Genomic DNA, 21,414 nt, shown 5'->3' with positions numbered 1-21,414 from the left:
ACTGGGTTTTAACCTGAGTGAGGGAAATAAATAAAAAGAATGCATAAGAAAACAACATCTTTTCAGGTCCTGAAATCCTCGTCCATTAGAAATATCCTGCTGTAATATAATGGTTTCCTATTAAATAGCTTTTGACCATCTCTTCTTTTTAAAATTATTTTATTTTATTCTTTTTTTTTTTTGGCCACACCACCTGACATGTGGGATCTCAGTTCCTCAACCAGGGATCGAACCTCCGCCCTCTGTACTAGAAGTGCAGAGCCTTAACCACTGGACCATCGGGGAAGTCCCTGTTCATTTCTTCTGTTAGAACTTTACACTGAAGACCTTTGATAAGTATTTGCAAAATGAATAGATAGATGGATGAGAGGGAACCACTGGCCTGCTCTTGGGTGGCCTCGGGTGCAGTGGCTTGAAGCAGGGTTCCCGGCCAGAGTCTGAAGTGAGATCACTGAATCCTCGCCACTAGACCGCCAGGTCCAGTGGCCAGTGACAAGGCCCTGATCTGCCAACTGTGTGGAAATGAATTTGCACATAGAGACACGAGTGAAACAAGCAATGTGTTTATTAGGAGGAAAAAGGGTACATGCAGACAGACACGCAGGTGGGCTCCGGGAGACAGAATGGTAGTAATTGAATTACTTTTATGGGGCATTTCTTCTGCGTTTCCTTTGGCCAATCATCTTGCTTTGCCTGGTTCTGAGTCTGTATTGGGTGTATCTTAGGGTCCTCCCCTGTGTGTGTGCACATCTCTTAGCCAAGATGAATTCTAGGGAAGAAATCTATGGGTAGGTTGACATCACTTACTATGGGTGGTGCCCCTTCCCCTTTTTGACCTCCAAGGAGCCTTTCTGTGCATGTGTAGTCAGAGAGGTCTCCTTGACTTCGAGAATGAGGAATGTGTGGTCTTTTATCTTTTATCTGGACAGGATCCAGCCTCCTCCATTGCTGGGGGCCAAGAACTCCGCCCATGGCACTCCATGATCCTGCTGTTATGGAGTTTCTGTCCACAGGGGAGAAACTGTTCAGCCTGGTGCCCATCTATCTCTTGTAGGATGCAGTGGGAAGAATAAGCATAAGCTTTGGAGCCTGAAGATCTGGGTTTGAATTCTGACTTTAATACCTTTGAACTGTGTGACCTCGGCCACACCACTGCCAACAAGCCACAGCTATGTGCAGTTTCCTTATCTGTGCCCATTAGGAGGGCCTGACTCTTTGTGGCCCTATGGACTGTAGCCGGTCAGGCTCCTCTGTCCATGAGATTCTCCAGGCAAGAATACTGGAGTGGGTTGCTCTGCCCTCCTCCAGGAGATCTTCCCAACCCAGGAATTGAACTCACATAACCTTCGGCTACTGTATTGCAGGCGAATTCTTTACCGCTGAGCCACTGAGGAAGCTATTACTTATCTGTGATGATAAGTAATTTTCTATCCCATGAGATTGACTGTGAAGCTCAGATCAGGTTCTCCGTGTCAGGGTGCCCTGTAAACTTCAAGGATTATGTGCCTTTTGGCAACCAATGTGGTCGGCTCCTCCTGCCAGGCCAATGTATGTTCGCAAAGCACTGCTCTGAGTCTTGGACTGGCCTGGATGTGCCGTGCCCCCAGTGCAGCTACTTCCTAATTGCTATTTGCTGCTGCTGCAAAGGGAAGCAAGATTTCCTCCTGGGAAACCCAATAACCATTTAAGGCTCTGCTCAACCTCATTTTAGGAACTTGAGAAAGTCACTTCAAATTGGGGTTTCCAAATCTCTGATCTGAAGTGGGGAGGCATGAAGATTGGCCTCTAAGCAATGTGGGTTAAACTCCCTGTAAGATGAAAAATCTACGAGGCATCCTCCTTCCTGCCCATGATCCCAGATGAGTCAGGTGAAAGGACGCTTTGCAGCCCAGGAGCCTATGCTCACAGTCATCTATAAATCCTGTTGGACACTTAGAGCAAGGCTCGTCCTTCCTAAAAGGTCAGATGGTGTTTATGGATCAAGTATGAGGCAGGTGGGAACAGGAGGTTATCCAAGTGTGAACTGAGCTCTGCTTCTCCAGTGTCCCAGGGCACAGCACCAATACTGCTGTGATGATCACAGTACGAGAACTTTTGTTTTTCATAACAATAAATATAGATATTAAGGCATATCACATCATATTGTCCTGAGTTTTAATTTATGACTTTTCCACACATGTAAAAACTCACATAGTATCTGGCACATAGTAGGAACTTACTGTTGTTTTTCAAAAAAAGTAATGCATTCAACAACATATTTATTGCACTATATCTATGCACCTAGGCAGAGTGCCAGCTCCTGGGCACAGGTGAACCAAAATGACAGGGTCCCAGCAATCATGAGCTGATGGAGGAGCATCCGTCTTGTTTTTTTGATGGCAACTAGAGGGCAGATTCGATCCCTGGGTTGGGAAGATCCCCTGGAGAAGGAAATGGCAATCCCCTCCAGTACTCTTGCCTGGAAAATCCCATGGACGTAGGAGCCTAGTAGGCTATAGTCCATGGGGTCGCAAAGAGTCAGACACAACTGAGCGACTTCACTCAGAGGGCAGAAACCTGTCTTATTCATGTTTATATCAGACTCACTTGACTACAGCTTCTTGATCTACATGGGACAAAATACATTTTTGTTGAATTTTTCTTTATTTGGAAAATTGCCTTTGATGTGTTGTCCTTTTTATGCTGTATGTGGTAGAAAAGAAAGCTATTAGGAAATTCTATAGACATGTGGATCTCCTTATACACATCTCCTTATACACTGTGCATTTTTTGATATCATTCATGTCAATAACATAATGTTCGTTGAAGCCAGTCTATAGGAAAAACTTTATACCAGGCACTAGTGGAGAATCAAGAGAAATAAATAAAGTGGACTGCATTCTTAAGATGTTTAAGTTCTGAACTGAGGAGCCTGTTATGTAAAACAAAGGCTTGCAAAGAAACATGTAAATGAACTTAGCAAAAATTGTAATATGTAAGTTGAGTTTTAGCACAAGTTGTAATACAAGGCAGACTGTGATCATTGTTGCAATACTGGCAATGTGTTCTGGAGACCGAATGGGATATGGGATAAGAAGAGCTCAGAGCACACTTGGAGAGACAGCACTGTGGTTATGACCTGAGTGTGAATGCTGATCCTCCTCTTACTAGCTGGATGATCTAATCTTTCTGAGCCTTAATTTCCTGATCTCTAAAATGGGCATACTGATAGAACCTATCTTGTAAGGCTGTTATGAGGATTATGTATGATGGTATACCAAATGCATTTACATAATGCTTGACCCATAAGAGCTCAGAATATGGTGGCCTTTGTTAAGCCCCTTAATCTACAAATGAGGGCTTCCCGGGTGGCTCAGTGGTAAAGAATCTATTTGCCAATGCTGGAAACACAGGAGAGGAGGATTTGACCCCTGGATTGGGAAGATGCCCTGGAGGAAGGAATGGCAACACACTCCAGTATTCTTACCTGGAAAATCCCATGAACAAAGGAGCCTGGCAGGCTACAGTCTATGGGGTCGCAGAGTTGGACATGACTGAGCACAGACATGCACACAATCTACAAATGAGTAAGATAGATGAATGCAGTGTCTCATTAAACATTCAATATGCCTGTCATTCTGGTTGATTAATTCTTGATCTTTGTAAGACCATAACCCATTATTAATAGTTTTAAAGTATGTAATGTTTACTTCAGGTGACCTGAATAGAGAGAGGCCTTTCAGTCCTATGGAGCAACCTGACTTATGGGAGCAACCTGCAGATGGCACTATTAAGGGCCCCCCTAAGGAAGAAGACAAAGCTCAAAAAGCACCTGTGACTCCAAGGCCTGTGGCCTCTATAGATTTTTCAGAATGTTGTGTTCATACTGTCTGGAATACAAGACCTTTGAACACTCTGGAAACCCCCATGTCTAGAACAACAGAGGTGATGGTTCTGCCAGATCTGGCACAGCTTAGACCCCGTCTGAACCCTCAGAGCTCACTGAGCCCCACGTGTTCAAACAGGCGTTGATTAAATAGAAGATGCCAGAAGCAGGAGAACTGGATGGCTAAAAAGTAGAGGAACAACTTCTCCCAAGAAAGTGCTGAAAGAAGTGGGGTCCATTTTGACTAGAAAAAAATGAAGGCGTGTGGCTTCCTCCTATATCTGACATGTGCCTCAGAGACCAGACCTACTCTGCGCTGCTCCAGGGAGCAGAGCTGGGCAGCGGAGTGGACACAAGATTAAGCCATAGGTCAGAGAGGTCTGAGTTGGGGGCAATGGATGGGGGAAAGGAGTACTTGGTGAGATTTCTTCTCTCTCCCCTCTCTTCCTCCTGTCACCTTGCTTTCATCTCTCTCCAGGGATGGGGTTGGGCAGTGTGGGGGAGAGGGACTGCCCTCAGGACAGCTGTTACTTGACTTGAACTCTTGTGGACGGTTGTTGCATCTCTTGACCCAGCTGGTGACCAGAGCCAGCTCCTTTCCAGAATGTTGCAGTGAGCTCTTCAGAGAGGGTTCCCCCTTCCAATTGCTGGGGATATCACCTGCAAGAATAGGCCCCTTTGCAGGATAACAATGATAACAAACCTGATTCTGGCACAGGCAAATGGGTGAGAGTGCTCCCCTTTACTGATGAAGGAGAGTGGCGGTGTATTTGTGAATGTGTGTGCCCACACGCACATGAGGGTGAGTAGGTGTGCATACCTAACCAGGGAGACCAAGGACTGGCCTCGAACAATAGAAATTGATTTTGGTGGTATGGTTAGGTGGAGGGAGGGACTGCGAATTTCATGAAACGCCATCTGACATCAGCCACGGCTGTTGCCAGGGAAAATGTGCCAGGACTTGAAAGGGTTAGAAGCTCTGAGTAGAGACTTTCTGGAGAATTCTGAAAAGAATTCTGGAGATTTGTATCCAGATGTGGTTTTGCATAAGATGTGATGACAAACACCCACCCTGTGTCATCACAGCTTTGAAACCATTGCAAGCTGTTTGTTTCTACATTGTGCATTTGCTCTCTGGAAGGGGGTAGGGTTTTAATGCTTTGAATCTCTCGGCTGCTCCCTGTTTCCTTAGAAATACCAGATTTCCATATCCTCTTAACAAGCTGGTGCCTGTTCCACTCCTTGGATATTTCTCTGCTACTTATTTACAATCGGGGAAGCAGCTTTTTAAAAAAGCAGTTTGTTGAAACATTCAATACACACCAAAACCCCAACATTTCACTCTGCTGTTGGCACTTGCTTTCCCCTCACTACATCGCTCAGGAGCCAGTGTTAGCATGGTTTCCTTTAACAATATGTTACTAAGTAATGAACTTTTCCTTGGCTCTTTGAATTATGAGGCGTCACATTACTCGATTAAGCTTCAGTTGCTCTCTAGGGAAACTGGAGATGAAAATCCTTACTTCAGAGAGTTGTGGTCAGAATTCAATGAAATATGTTAACATTAAAATAGGGGTTCAGTAAATGCCAGCTCCCGTATTATAAAGAAGGCAGCACTGTTCAAAAGCACACATTCATAGGTGTAATCAGTCCTGCTCTAATACTAATATGCATCCCCCCGAGTTATCACCATTCTACAAAACTGCACAACAAAAAGCACAGCATTCACTGGAATAATAAACTAGGGGCACAACGCTTAAAAACTTTGTCAGCGACACATGGGGGAAAAGATAGGACCCTAATAAGAAGGGTAGCACAGTTTTACACATGTTAAATGGTTAAGAGGCATATAAATACAATAAGTATGGCACTTGACCTTGAAAAAGACTTAAAATTTACTTTTGGAAGTGGACTTTGGTAGGGTCACAGCTTGTGTGTTAGTGTGAAACGGTGGAACGTGGTCTATCTGTGGCTCACAAACCATGCCAAGAACTCAAGTAGCTGGTAGATGTTTAAGGTGTGAGCACGCCTGTCGTTTGCATATTCCTTCAGGGCTCAGTTCAGCTATGTGCAGTTTCTGAATTCACTTAATGTTTTCTAAGAAAGAAATCAAGCATAAGCAAACAGAAAATTTGTGCTAGGCACAAATGATTCCCTAAGGTATCACTTGCATTGAACACATTTGTGGTTTCAAAACAAACATTGTAGCAGAACTGCTGTGCTTAGCTGATGCTGTTGAATGAATGAATCAACGAATAGTGGGTTCTCTAGATCATAGAAGCATTATGCTACTTCTTGGAAAGTACATTTGTATTGTCTGGAATTGGATTTTTTTTTAAAAAAATGCTATGGTCTTTGGGTTTTAAAACTAATGGAGGGACTTCCCTGGTGGTCCAGTGGCTAAAATGCCGTGCTCCCAATGCAGGGGACCCGGGTTCCATCCCTGGTCAGGGAACTAGATCCTACATGAGACAACTAAAAGTTCATATGCCGCAACGAAGACCAGAGATCCTATGTGCCACAGCTAAGGCCCAGCAGAGTCAGCTAAATACATTTAAATAAATAAAACAATAGGTAGCTATTCCAGATCTTCTGAAGCCTCCTCCTGTGGTGACTTTCAGTCTGGGCTTGGCAGAGCCCCTTCAGGGGTCACTGACAGAGTAGGGGTGGAGGAAGCTACAAGTTTCCCTGCTTTCCTCTTCAACCAGAACCCTCAGGGTTGTATCTGCTTTTCTTTTTGTTTTCTTTTGAACTAAGGGTTCTGCTGCTAATTCACAAGTCTCCAAACCATCAGTGATTCAGTTGACCAAATTTTGTTTTACAAACTAGTTCTCAAGAATATATTAATATCTTATTTTTGAAGAAAGATAATTCCCTGTGGATACTCAGTTGGTACTAATACTCCAAAATTAGTCGAATTTGGCCAAGAAATGAAGTGGGGCTTCGAATTACCATTTTGCCTCCAAGCTACTCAGCAAAGTCTCATCAGCAATGGTGCATACTGGGCTTCATGTTAAATCCAACTGCAGTCTGGGCAGATCTCAGATGAAGGTTGATGGGCATTTAAATCTAGTGCACTGATGATGTTCCTGCCTCTTTGCAAACACCAACAGTGTGATTTTATTTATTTTTCATTTTTAGAGAGCTGGATTGAAAGATGTCTCAACGAAAGTGAAAACAAGCGTTATTCCAACCACTCATCTTTGGGGAATGTTTCTAATGATGAAAGTAAGTGCTTAAAACTCTATCTTCCATGATGTCCTGGCTACAGGCTGTGTTCTGATAAGGAATGGTGCTTCTGGAATGCTAGACTAGGGCCTGTTACCCGAAACAAGAGGCTCTCCAGCCATTTATGAAATACCCAAGCCTGCCTTATAATATCCTCCAGGAGGGAGTTCAATGCATTCAGATGGATGTGGAAACTGAGGCCACTGCAAAAACTTGCTGTTTACACATTCTCATTGTCTGAGTCCCTAAAGACTCCATCTCAGTGATGCTCCAGTGGGAAAATGTGGACTTTGAATGGGAAAGGCCATTCTCTGTAGATATGGATTTAAAGGAGTGTGTCATGGGATTGTTGTTTTAAAGTCACAAATGTCTTTGGTGTTGGAAAGTAACGATTTATCCTGCATCTTGAACTAGAGAATTGGAATTGATGGAAAGATATAAATTGCTGTGTTTGTTCCTTTCCCTGTGTTATGTCAGGCTAGGGCTCCTGGGTAACTTATATTAAGAGCAGAAGACTACTTGGGACTTGTATTTGCCCCTAAAGCACTATAAAAAGGGGGCAGCTTATTATAAAGTCATTTCCAACAGGGACAGAATGTCTTTCTTAGTTGGTAAAGTACATCTCCTTGGTTCAGTTTTCTCAAAGAACCAGGGACTCTTCAGGGAAGACTTAGCCATACTGTTGTATGTCACAGCAGGTTTTCTTTTTCATTGCTGCATAGTACTCCACTGCATGCTTCTATCACAGTGTATGTATCAATTTAAATGTTGACGGATATTTAAACTGCTTCAAGTTTTCGACTGTTTAAGCATCTCTGAACATTCTTTTTTAATGTTTATTTTAATGTGGTAGAATATGCCTGATGTAAAATTTATCATTTTATCCATGTTAAGTATATAATTCAGTGGCCTTAAGTACTTTCACCTCATTGTGCAACCATCACCACTATCCATCTCCAGAACTTTTTTCATCTCCCCAAACTAAAATTCTGTACCCATTAAACAATAGCTCTCCATCTTCCTTTCCCACTAGTCCCTAGCAATTATTACTCTACTTTCTGCTGCTGCTGCTGCTGCTGCTAAGTCAACTTCAGTCGTGTCCGACTCTGTGTGACCCCATAGATGGCAGCCTACCAGGCTCCTCCGTCCCTGGGATTCCCCAAGCAAGAACACTGGAGTGGGTTGCCATTTCCTTCTCCAATGCATGAAAGTGAAAAGTGAAAGGGAAGTTGCTCAGTCATGTCTGACTCTTCGTGACCCCATGGACCGCAGTCTACCAGGCTCCTCTGTCCATGGGATTTTCCAGGCAAGAGTACTGGAGTGGGGTGCCATCGCCTTCTCTGCTACTTTCTGCTATTCCTTATGAATTTGACTAACTGTAAGAATCTCATATAAGTGGAATCACATAGTATTTGTCCTTTTGTGACTGACTTATTTCACTTGCCTAATATTCATCCATGTTGTAGCATGTATCACAATTTCCTTCCTTTTTAAGGCTGAATGACACTCCACTGTATGTATGTACACCACATTTTGTTTATCCATTCATCCATTGATGGACATTTGGGCTATTTCTATTTTTTGGCTAGTGTGAATAATGCTGCTATACATATAGGTGAACAAATAAGTGGCTGAGTTCTCCTTTCATCCCTTTTGGATATATAACCAGAAGTGAAATTGCTGGATCATATGGTAATTCCATATTTACTATTTTGAGGCACTGCTGTCTTTCTATGGTGGCTGCACATTCTCACCAGCAATGTGCTAGAGCTCCAATTTCTCAACATTGTTGCTAATACTTGTTATTTTCTGTTTTTTCTTTTTTCTTTTTTTTGTAATAGTCATTCTAATGTATAAGGTAATATCTCTTTGTGGTTTTGATTTGTAGTTTCCTAATGATTAGTGATGTTGAGCATCTCTTCATGTACTAAGTGACCATTTGTATTATGTATATTTTGGAGTAATGCCTATTCAAGTCTTTCAGCCAGTTTTGAAACATAAAGCTTGTGAACTTTGAAAATTTTATTTATTTACTTTTGGCTGTGCTGGGTCTTTGCTGCTGCATGCAGGCTTTCTCTAGTTGTGGCAAGCAGGGGCTGTTTTCTAGTTGTGGCGCACAGGCTTCTCGCTGGGGTGGCTTCTCTTGTTGAAGAGCATGTGGACTCCAGGGTGCACATGGGCCTCAGTAGCTGTGACCCATGGACTTAGTTCCCCCGGGGCATGTGGAATCTTCCTGAACCAAGGATCAAACCTGTGTACCCTGTGTTGGCAGGCGGATTCTTAACCACTGAATCACCAAGGAAGTCCTTTTGATCCTTTTTTAAAAATCAGATGGTTTATTTCTGTGGTTGTTGAATTGTAGGAACTTCCCCGATGGTGAGTGATATTGAACATTTCTTTCATGTGCTTATTGATTATTTGTTTTATTCTTTGTAGAAATGTCTATTTAAGTCTCCCAACTGCTAGTTCTTTACATATTTTGTATATTAACCCCCTATCAGATATATATGTTGCAAATATTTTTCTCCTATTCTGTGGGTTGCATTTTACTCTGTTGATTGTGCTCTTTGATGCACAGTTTTCAATTTTAATGTAGTCTAATTTATCTATTTTTTCTTTTTCTTACATTTATTTATCTTTAATTGAAGGATAATTGCTTTACAGTATTGCATTGGTTTCTATCAAACATCAGTATGAATCAGCCATAGGTTTACCCATGTCTCCTCCCACTTGGACATCTATTTTTTCTTTTATCTGTGCTTTGGTGTCCATATTCAAGAAATCACTGCCAAATCCAATGTCATGAAGGTTTTCCTTTGTTTTCTTCTGAAAGTTTTATAGTTTTAGCTCTTATGTATAGGTTTTTGATTCATTTTGAGTTAATTTTTGGTAACTTTTCACTTTTTCTTTTCTAAGTTTACATCTTTTTAAAATTTCATGTACTTCTGCTCTTATCTCTAGGTTTTCCTCCCTTGCACTTTCTTTGAGTTCAATTTTTTGCCTTTTTCTATTGTGAGACAGACACTTAGATCACTGATTTTCAATTTTTTCTAAGGTAGGCATTTAAAGTTATAAAAATTCCTCTAAGTACTACTTAACTGCATCACATAATTTTCCTGGTGTCATATGTGCATTATTATACAGTCAAACTTATTTTTTAATTCCTATTGTGATTTGTTCTTTTACCCATGATTTATTTAGAAATCCACTGCTTAATTTCTAAAAACTTAGGGATTTCCTAGTTGCCTTTCTACTAGGCAACCTTATATGATTGCTGTTATAATTGTACCATGGTCACAGAACATATTCTGTATGACTTCAATATTTAAAATTAGTAAGACTTGATTTTTGTCCAAACATATGTTCGATTTGGCAAATGCTCACGTATGCTTGTAAGGAATGAGTATTCTGCCATATTTGGATGGAATATCCTATAGGTATCAATTAGATCAGGTTGGTTAATCATGTTTTTCAGATGTTCCATATCCCTATGGATTTTGATGTCTCTAAGGTACTGAGAGAGGTATTACAGTGTGATTACCTATCTTTTCAGTTTTGTTAATACCTGCTTTACATGTTTTAAAGTATTCATTTCTTAGAAATTTAGGATTGTTGAATCCTCTTGTTGAAATGATGTCCCTCCTTATATTGGGTTTCCCAGGTGGCTCAATGATAAAGAACCCTCCTGCCAATGCAGGAGACACACGAGACTTGGGTTCAATTTCTGGTCAGAAAAATCCCCTGGAGAAGGAAACTGCAACCCGCTCCAGTGTTCTTGCCTGGAGACTCCCACGGACAGAGGAGCCTGCTGGGCTACAGTCCATGGGGTTGAAAAAGAGTCACACGTGGTTTAGCGACTAAACAGCAGCATCTCCTTATGCCTAGTAATACTTATAGCCTTCATGTCTATTTCATCTGATGTTACTATAACTACACCAGCTTTCTTTTTTTTTAATTGGGATTGTTGTGGTATATCTTTGTCTTTTTATTTTCAACCTTTCTGAATTCAATATTAGGATTTTTTATATAGTTTTAAAAAACCAGTCAGATTATCTTTAACTGGAATATTCAGATCATTTAAATGTAATATAGTTACTTACACTGTTGAGCTTAAATCAGCAAACTTGCTATCTGGTTTTTATTTCTCCCATCTGACTTCATTTCTTTATTCCTTCCTTGTTACTTTTTTTGGGGGTGGGGGATTAACACAGGTAAATATTTTAAAGTGTTTTTCTCTGCTAACTCTCCAGTTAGATGCTCTTTTAGAGTGTTTCACTCAGGGATTACATTCTGCACCCTTCCTTTCATGTCTGCCTCACATGAATCCTTCCCCCACTTCAAATACAGGGCATGAACACTCTCACAGCCTGACCTGATTTAACACTTTTCCATCATCTGTGCCATTGCTTCAGTGTATTTTACATCTACCTATGTTAGAAGCCCTGTGAGACATTTTTATCATTGTCTTACATATTAGTCACTATTTATTGATATTTATTTGCACACTGACCCTTTCCAGGGCTCTTCATCCTTGTCAGCAAATCCATGTTTCCATCTTGGATAACTTTGTTCATTTCCTTCATAACTTTATTTATTTAGACTGCAATGTGCGGCATGTGGAATCTTTGCAGGATCCTAGTTCCCTGACCAGGGATCGAACCCATGACCTCTGCATTGAGAGCACAGAGAAGCTGGACACCAGGGAAGCTCAGGGATCATTACTTCTTTAACCCAAAGAAATTCCTTTACTATTTTTGGTAGGGCTGTATAGAGTAGTGTAGATCAGGAAAACCATTGTTATTTTACCTTTATTTTTGAAAGATATTTTTGCTGAATATAGAATTCTAGTTTGGTAAGATTTTTATTTCCCTTTCAACCCTTTAAAGTTTTCATTCATGGTTCTCTGGTTTCTAAAATTTAGCCATCAGACTTACTTTTAGTCGTTTGAATGAAGTGTGTCTTTTTGTCTCAAAAAGATATTTTTCTTTGTCTTTAGTTTACAGCAGTTTGACTGTGATGTTCTACCCCAGGTTCAATCCCTTGTCCGGGAACTAGATCCCGCCTGCTGCAACTAAGATCTGGTACAGCCAAATAAATAAATAAATATTTAAAACATTTCTTACCTCTTAAAAAAAACTGTCTCTTCTGTAGGTCCCTGCTGTCAAAGAATTTTCATTCCAGAAGGGAAGCTAAGGCGCATGTTTGCATATTAGTAAGGCAATGTTGTATGTGATAAATTCCACTTGAATTGTGTTCTACCTTGTCATGCCAAGTATGTTCCTGGATTCCAGTATGACCTTACTGGAAGCTTGTTAGAAATGCAGAATCTCAGGCCCACTCCAGACCGACTGAGGCACACTCTGCATTTTAACAAACCCCTAGGTGATTAGAATGCATGCTAAAGTTTGGGATCAGTCACACAGTTGGGCAATGACTAGAGAAGGGATCTTGAAGCGGGGGGCGTCTGCGCTGGGTCTCCTAGTTGGTTCCTTTAAGTAAAGGACTGGGAGGCAAAAACCCACGAGCCAGGTTTTGAACTTGAAGAGTTTTCCACACTGTCTTGAGCAGAGATGGAAGGGTCATGGGAACCAGGACTGGGGAGGAGAGTTTGGACCAAGTTGGTGAGGGACTTGGATTCTGACGAGGGGTTTGGAGCTGCATAGGTGCGGAGCCACTGCAGGGGCTGAGTGGAGGAGTGGCAGACCCCAGTTTTCAGAAGGTGAGTTTGGTTCTCTGCAGGTGAATTGGAGCCAGGAAGACACTTCAGAGGCTCCTGCCTGGTCCGGGTAAGGGGACGAGGCTGAAGCCCAGGGTGATACCAGTGCGACGGAGGGAACTGGACAGACTGGGGTCATGGGATGTGTCCGAAGAGCGGGAACCCAGTGGGATTCCTTGGGATTCCTGTGTCCCTGTGTGGGAAACAAAACAAGTGACTGCACAGTCTTGTAACCCTGATGGGCCCAAGCCTTCTAGGCTTCAGGTCACCGGTTCCTTAATAGCTAAATCAAATGACTTCAGCCTCTATCTTAGATCCTGGGCAGATGTCTAGCGTTTTCCCTGTATCTCCAAGAGTTATCAGACTGTGTGTGTGTGTGTGTGAGTGTGCATGTGTGAGAGTGTGTGCATGTGTGAGAGTGTGTGTGTGTGTGTGTGTGTGAGTGACAGTCCATACGAAGTGCTGTTCCCTCTGCTCTTTGACAACTCCTAACAACCGTCAGACCCTTTGGCAGCTCCCTCCCACCTGCCCCATGCAACATCCGCTTCCCTTACCCTTTCTAACCCTTCACCAGCTCATTATCCTGGCATTACTGACAGACCGGTGGTGAAGGGGAATATTTATAGCACAGGGACAGGAAGAGTTGGAATTCAACAGCATGGTGGCATAGAACAGGGGTCACAGTGGGTCACCACTTAATTTGACTCATCGTTAACATTAAAATCCCATCGAATTCCAGGGCTAGAGAGGCGTAATTTACTTTTCTCTCCCCCCACTCAGCATGTCCGGTTATCATCCAGTTTGGTATTTTCTAACTCCATAAGAAAGGGTTCCAGAGAAATGTGGTTAAACTGGTCCACATTCCCATGGAGTTGTAGGCAAAAGCCCCCAGCCCTGCCAATAGCAGAAAGGCTCTGGGACAGCTCCTAGAGCAAGACAGGGGCTTAGAGCCAGAGGTCTGGGGTGGGAGGCGTGCCACAGAGAGTCCATCTAGGATGGCTTTCAAAAACTGGATTGCCCATGTGGGATGAACCCTGTAGTGTTAGTCCCGGCTGGGCACCTAGGTGCAGCCCTGCAGGTGGGCTTAGGAGGCCCAGGGCTTAGGTTATGATTTAAGACAGCCTCCAACTCTTGCCCTTCCTTGGTCTCCATACCCATCATGGGCTGCCCTGTTTTTTTAAAAAATATTTTCTTGAACGTGCCACACGACATGTGGAATCTTAGTTCCCCAACCAGGGATCGAAACTTGCATTGGAAGCTCGGAGTCTTAACCACTGGGCTGCCAGGCAAGTGTCCCTACAGATTGCTGTTTCTGCCCCCTGAGTGTCTATCTGTTCTCTCCTTGTGGAGAATTAGGTATTTCCTCCTTTGTGCATGAAGCCCACTGCCAAGCCCTTCTGCACCTCCACTTACTCCCTCTACAGCTGTCAGTCCCTGAGGGGAAAGGAGCGTGTCTGATGGACATAGGTGCTTACTGAGTGCTTATTGCTGCTACTGCTGCTAAGTTTCTTCAGTCGTGTCCGACTCTGTGCAACCCCATAGACGGCAGCCCACCAGGCTCCCCCATCCCTGGGATTCTCCAGGCAAGAACACTGGAGTGGGTTGCCATTTCCTTCTCCAATGCATGAAAGTGAAAAGGGAAAGTGAAGTCGCTCAGTCGTGTCTGACTTTTAGCGACCCCATGGAGTGCAGCCACCAGGCTTCTCCATCCATGGGATTTTGCAGGTAAGAGTACTGGAGTGGGGTGAGTGCTTATTAAGTAATGGTTTTTAGCAAAGCAAAATACTGTACAGCCATGCTAGATTACGATCCATATCTGTAATTTACTTTCAGCTTTTGGCACTCCAGGACCATTTTAACCATTTGAAGAGGTTCTTCCTTCTGATATTCCCTCCCCAACAGGATCTTTAGGTCCCTCCCTGGTCTTCCCTTCTAAACTTCCTAATGGGAAGCATATTTGTTTATGCATTCTTCAAGCATTTCCAATGTTTATTGTATATTCTTCCAGCATTTGATTTCTTTATGCAAACAAACATTCATATATATATTCTTTTTGCCATTTTCTCTTTTATTGCCACTTTCTTATGCACAAAAAAATATCCCCTTATATACACTTCGCTGTGACTAGCTTTTTAAAATAAATCCTAGAGTGTAAGAATGGAGAGAGCATTCTCACTCTTTTCTTGGTTTTAGTCTTCTTTTTCACAGCTGTGTAGTATTCCACTGTGATGTCATTTAGCTAACTAGATGAGCACTGGGCTGTTTCCAACACTTTTGCTGTTATAGCCAAGCTGTAGTGAATAACCTTGTGTCTGGTCATTTCCCATGTGTCCAGGAGTAGTGGCAGTATCTGTTCACAGATGTGGGACTGCTGGATAAAGGACATGTAGGATTTCAGTGATTCTGTTAAATGTCTTTCCACATTGGGGGAGGTCATCATTTTGCATTCTCCCTGAAAGATAGGAGTCATCTGTTTCCCACAGCTTCACAGCAGTTTTGTGACTGTGGTTTGGATTTTTGCCAATCTGATAAGTGAGAAATGGCATTTTAGTGTACTGTTCATTTTCATTGAAATCGATTATCTTTTCACATTTCAGGAACATTTGCATTTCCCACCACTCATGTATCTTGGACTTTTTCTTTTTTAAATATTTATTTATTTAATTTTGGCTGTGCTGGGTCTTTGTTACTGCGTGGGCTTTTTCTCTAGCCGTGGTGAGCAGGGGCCACTCTCTAGTTGCAGTGCTCAGGCTTCTCACTGTGGTGGCTTCTCTTGTTGCAGAGCACAGGCTGTAGAACTTGCAGACTTCATTAGTTGCAGCTCCCAGGCTCTACAGGACAGGCTCGAGAATTGTGGCCCACGGGGTTAGCTGTTCCGTGGTATGTGGGATTTTCCCCCATCAGGGACTGAACCTGGGTCTCCTGCATTGGCGGGCAGGTTCTTCAACACTGAGCCACCAGGGAAGCCCTCCTTTTGGTTTTAGTGGAGCTCTTTCTAATAAAAGAGGAGGGAGGTGAGACTGTTGTCTGTGGTATGATTGCAAGTTTCCCAAGAGAGTACTTACAGTGTGGGGTTTTTTCCCCACTTAGAGACTTTAGATTTTTCTCATGTGGTAAAATTTCTCAAAATTTCCTCATATGACTTTGGGCTTTGTATCAACATTAGAAAGGCTCTTTCCTGCTCCAAGATTATGAAGGAATTTACCCAGAGGAGGTGAAAGGAAGCAGGTGTGGGGCCCTCTCTGAGCGGTGCTGCCAACATCACAGTCTTGTTTGGGACTTAGCCCCATTCCCACGGGGAGAAGGGTTTGCTGCCAGGGGCTGATGCCCATTGCCAAAGGCCTGGTCCAGGCACCCTGGTCATCAGCTGGTGCTCTTTGCAGGGGCTGGAAGGGAAGTAGATAAGGGGGAACGAAATGTTTGGCAGCCCCATTTGTTCCCAACAGGTGAGGTCTGGCCAGGTGCAGCCTGATTAGTATAATGAAAGGAAATAGAATTAGAACTTTGAAGTGAAATTTGAGGCTTACATAAATTTGAACCTTTCCTGGGATTTGAAAAGAAGTAATTAATTTAGAAACGTTCTCCATCCATATTAAACGCTGCCACACCAGCTCTAGGCAAGAAATAGTCTAAAATAGAGTTCCCAAATATTGTGAATTCAGCCAGCACAGAGGCAGAAGACAAATGATTAGGTAGGTAATATGTTCCCTAAAAGCCTTTAGTTCAGTTCTACAGGCTTGAAGGGAGAATGAGGCTCATAAGTGTTGGGGTTCAGGGAGGTTGGGGTGTCCTTTAGCTTGGGTCCCTCTCCTGGCTCCACTGCTAAACTGTATGACTTAAGGTAAATCACTTCACCTCTCTGAGCCTCAGTTTCTTCCTCTGTAAAAGGGGATAGTAGTCATAATTAAACCTAACTTTAAGCACTAAGAATGTATCAAGTATTTGATGTTTCACATTCATTAAATTCTTCACTGTTTCAGGAAGCTATGAAAATTAAATGCAGTAATGTGAGGAGCTCTGCCCAGTACCTGGCATGTCATAAGACCCCAGTGAACATTCCCTGATGAAAGTGAAAGTGTTATTTTCTCAGTTGTGTCCAACTCTGCGACTCCATGGACTGTAGCCTGCCAGCTCCCCTGCCCATGGAATTCTTCAGTGAAAAATATTGGATAGCCATTTGCTTCTCCAGGGCATCTTCACGACCCAAGGATCGAACCCATGTCTCCCACATTGCACACAGTATCTTTACTATCTGGGCCACCAGGGAAGCAGTACTGTTACTTTATATGCTTTATATGGATAGACTCAGCTTTTGATTGTGGTATTATCTTAGCCACTTATTCATTCCACAAGTACCTTCCATGTGTGGGTATTGGAAATACCATGGTGGTTGTGGTCTGTGCCCACAGAGCTTACAAACCCCCAAGGCAGATGCACTGGCCAGCATGTAGTGATCGAATCCTGTGACAAGGGACATAGGGACATGGCTTTATTAGGGACCAGCCAGGGTGCTATGTTGTTACCCCTATTTTACAAATAAGGAAATTAAGGCACCAAAAGTTTGTTTGAGGTCACACAGCCAGCAAGTGACAGAGCCAGGATCTGAGCCTAGGAATTTGACTGCCAAGTTAATATTAGGACATAGATCCAGGAAGGGCAGCAGAGATGCTCACCACTGGGAAATGGACCAGGATTCCCTGGATGGGGATCTTAGGAATTAAAACTGCAAAGTATGAGCAGCATGGAGGGGCAGAGAGAAGACCAGGCACTGGGCAGCATCTCAGTGGGAGGAATTTTAAGCCAATGTTGCTCTCCGGCTTTGGTGGGATGAGCGATGTGGGCCTGGAGGGTGGATGGCTCAGTGTGGGCCGTGAATGGCTCCAGGAACCTTGTTGGGCTGGAATTCTGCCTTAAGCAGTTCTGCCTGTTAAAATGAAGAGGTACTTGGCAAGGCTAACTCCAAAAGTCTATCAACCATGGCTGTGTTCATTTCTCTAAAGCGTGCTCTCCTGTCCTCTTTGCCCAGCTGGTTCCTGCTGCTCCTCCAGATCCCAAGCCTGGGCTTATACCCCTACTTGGTGCTGCCATAGCTTCTTGGGTCTGCCTTCTCAGCTCTTGCCCAAGACTTACATTTTATTGGCTGACAGTTTGAGCTCAAGAGAGTAGAGACCATGTTTGCTTTTTCTCTCCCTTTAGCCCCTGGCATGGGGCTGGAACATACTCAATAAATATTTGATGAAAGAGTGCATTCTCCAGCACTTCTGGGGAGTTAGGATTGAGAGCCATCAGATAAGAGGGCGATGCCTGAGTGTGACACACACAGTCTTTGAGGAAAAGGTGCTGGGAATGAAGGCCACAGGGGTCTAGAGGGAAAGTGGCTGCAGAGGTTGGAGGCCTCTGTTTGATGACTGAGCCAAGGGTCCCTGTTGGCTCCAGGTAGACTAGTTCTTGTCTAAATGCTTTCAGTAGCCACCTCATGCCCATCACTGAGAGAAGTCCAGTCTCCATCCATGCGGTGCATGGCTTCCTACAAGTGTTTCAGTCAGTTCAGTGCCTCAGTCGTGTCGGACTCTGCGACCCCATGGACTGCAGCATGCCAGGGCTCCCTGTCCAACTCCCGGAGTTTACTCAGACTCATGTCCATCAAGTTGGTGATGCCATCCAACCATCTCATTCTCTGTTGTCCCCTTCTCCTCCCACCTTCAATCTTTCCCAGCATCAGGGTCTTTTCAAATGAGTCACTCCTTCGCATCAGGCGGCCAAAGTGTTTTAGCCTCCTGCAAAGCTCGGTTTCCTTACTTATAAAAGAATATAAAACAACTCCTTAACACTGTTGGGAGGACCAAAATAAGATGGCAAATGAAAAGTGGGGTACAGTGCCTGGTTTAAATACTTAGCTGGTGAATGCTATCAGTATTTTTACGATCCTCTTTTTAAATGTTTCTAGTATTTTTTTAATCATAGTTTGTGATATTTAATCCTCAAACAATCTTTGTGACATCAGTTATGATTTTCACGTTTTAGGGGAGGGCCCTCCAACTTGGATGAGTCAAGCGACTGCTTAGGCTCTCACAGAGTTGAGGACAAAGTTGGAACTCAAACCCATGTCTGCCTGCCCTCAAAGCCAATTCTCTTACCAGTGGTTGGTATTGGAAATGGGGCCTTAACAAAGTTTAGTTGGGGGAAAAAACGTGATACAATAGAGATAGATAACCCCTGAATGGGCTTCCGAGGTGGCTCAGTGGTAAAGAATCTGCCTGCTACAGCACGAGACACAGGAGATGAGGGTTTGACCCGTGTTTCAAGAAGATCCTCTGGAATAGGAAATGGCATCCCACTCCAGTATTCTTGCCTGGAAAATTCCATGGACAGAGAAGCCTGGTGGGCTACAATCCATGGGGTTGCAAAGAGTCAGACAGGACTGCGCAACTGAGCATACATGCATCCCCTGGACGGGAAGCACTAGGTATAATCTTGGTATGGGGAAATTTTCTGGCTCCAGACAATGGGCCACTTGCCTTTCCCCTCCCCCATGACTTTCCGCATTCTGCTTGCCCTCCCCCAACCCAGAGCACCCCCTCCCTCAGCATCCTCCTCTCAAAATCTGACCTGTCCCTGTAAGGGTGACTGAGAGAGACAGTGTACAAGCCAGAATGTGCTATGTGGCCCTCACTTACCTTAAGTTAGGCGTGTTGTGTGTGTGTGCACTTGGGTGTGAAAGAGAACACCAAAAACAGACTGGTGGTATATAGGATGAAGAGTTGACAATAGTGTGTCCTATTGAGAGGCACTTAGGTTTCCAGAGATTTCCATTTTCCATGTATTTTCCAAATTAAAAAAAATAAACATGTATTACTTTTGAAAACAGTAAACAAAGCTGTGTTTTAAATTCTGATCATCTCTTCAAGGTCAGCTCAAATGCCACTTCCTCTTTGGAGCTGTGCTGTCCCCTGCTGTGTATTTGCTGTGCAGGGTCCCTATTAGTGCGGTTGTGTTTGCCCCCCATAAATTTTCCTAAGCAGAGAGGCAGCCTCCATTGCCTGCTTCTTGCAGTAGACTTCAGCTGAACAGGAGAAGGCAATGGTGCCCCACTCCAGTACTCTTGCCTGGAAAATCCCATGGACAGAGGAGCCTGGTAGGCTGCAGTCCATGGGGTCACCAAGAGTCGGACACGACTGAGTGGCTTCACTGTCACTTTTCACTTTCATGCATTGGAGGAGGAAATGGCAACCCACTCCAGTGTTCTTGCCTGGAGAATCCCAGGGACGGGAGAGCCTGGTGGGCTGCCGTCTATGGGGTCGCACAGAGTCGGACACAACTGAAGCAACTTAGCAGAGATGCTCCAAGGCCTCGGAGCCAGAGCAGCCCAGGGCAGCCTTTGCCATGCAGCTCCTGCACTGATGTTTTCCAGCTCTTAGCTCTAAGTTCTGCTCTGGCTGTGGATTCTCCTTCTGGTGGCTTCTCTTATGGCAGAACATGGGCTCGTGGACTCAGTAGTTGTGGTGCACGGGCTCAGTTGTCCCAAGGCACATGGGATCTCAGTTCCCAGACCACGGATCAAACCAGCATCCCCCTCATTGCAAGGCGATTCTTAACCACTGGACCACCAGGGAAGTCCCTGAGTTGCTTTCACTCAATCTTCCCTGGTACCTTTCAAGATAGGCATTATTATTATTACCGTCAGTTTAGAGACCAGAGATTGTCTTAAAGCTTGAAGGGGATTACCAGATGTCATAGCACTTCTCCAGCACCCTTGCCCCGCTTCACCTCTTGACCGGGACCTTCAGCCGCCTTGCTTCTCAGAAGGTGGCCTGATTTTTCAAGTCCCTGTGGTTTTATCCCCTCACCCTCTTCACCCTACCCTTGACTTTATGTCACCTTCCTTGACATCTGGTTCCCATCTCTGGCCCAGTTCAGGGTTCAGCTTACTTGTGGTTTCTCCTAGGAAATCTCTCTTGATTGGCCCTGCTTTTTCATGCCGTCTGGGTTGGCGGTATCCTCTCTGCCTACCCATATCGCAGCATTTATCACTTCTTATTGAACCTGATTTCTCCTGCTACTGTTTGTTTGTCTCTTTCCCCAACCAGACTCTAGGACAAGAGCTTAATTTCTTTATCCTCAGGGTCTAGTTGGCATACATTAGATATGTAATGAATTTTTGTTGAATTAATTAATAGGATCCCTTCAATAGCCCTTTAAAATGACTAGGTTTACAAGTGAAGAAAAAATAAAGCCCAGAGGTTGAGGAGTTTTCTCAATCATGGCCAGTAAGGTTTTGAATTGATTTTAGAATATAGATCTTTTGTGACCCATGTTGACTGATGTGCTGAAATTTTAAAAAGCAGAGTAAAAAAGCTCCCCACTCCAGTGTTCTTGGGCTTCCCTGGTGGCTCAGACGGTAAAGAATCTGCCTGCAATGTGGGAGACCTGGGTTCAGTCCCTGGGTTGGGAAGATCCCCTGGAGAAGGGAAAGGCTACCCACTCCAGTATTCTGGCCTGGAGATCCATGGACTATATAGTCCATGGGGTCACAAGGAGTCAGACACAACTGAGTAACTTTCACTTTCAGAGAAAAAAATCCTGCCAATTCTAGGGGAAACAAAAA

At 43.8% G+C, this 21,414-nt stretch overlaps 1 protein-coding gene across 1 annotated transcript in view; it reads left to right on the top strand.

Annotated features, from left to right (window-relative positions):
• The window catches only part of RFX4 (regulatory factor X4), a 172,897-nt gene that overhangs the window by 21,252 nt on the left and 130,231 nt on the right, over nucleotides 1-21,414 (top strand). Inside the window, exon 2 of the mRNA XM_040234806.1 lies at nucleotides 7,007-7,093. Coding sequence (XP_040090740.1) covers nucleotides 7,007-7,093 — 87 coding nt within the window. The remainder of the gene's footprint in view (nucleotides 1-7,006; nucleotides 7,094-21,414) is intronic.

This window comes from Oryx dammah, unplaced genomic scaffold, assembly GCF_014754425.2.
Source record: "Oryx dammah isolate SB20612 unplaced genomic scaffold, SCBI_Odam_1.1 HiC_scaffold_29, whole genome shotgun sequence".
NCBI classification, from domain to species: Eukaryota; Metazoa; Chordata; class Mammalia; order Artiodactyla; family Bovidae; genus Oryx; species Oryx dammah.
Note: the sequence above shows the minus strand (reverse complement) of the source record. Positions and strands in the feature narration are given on the sequence as shown.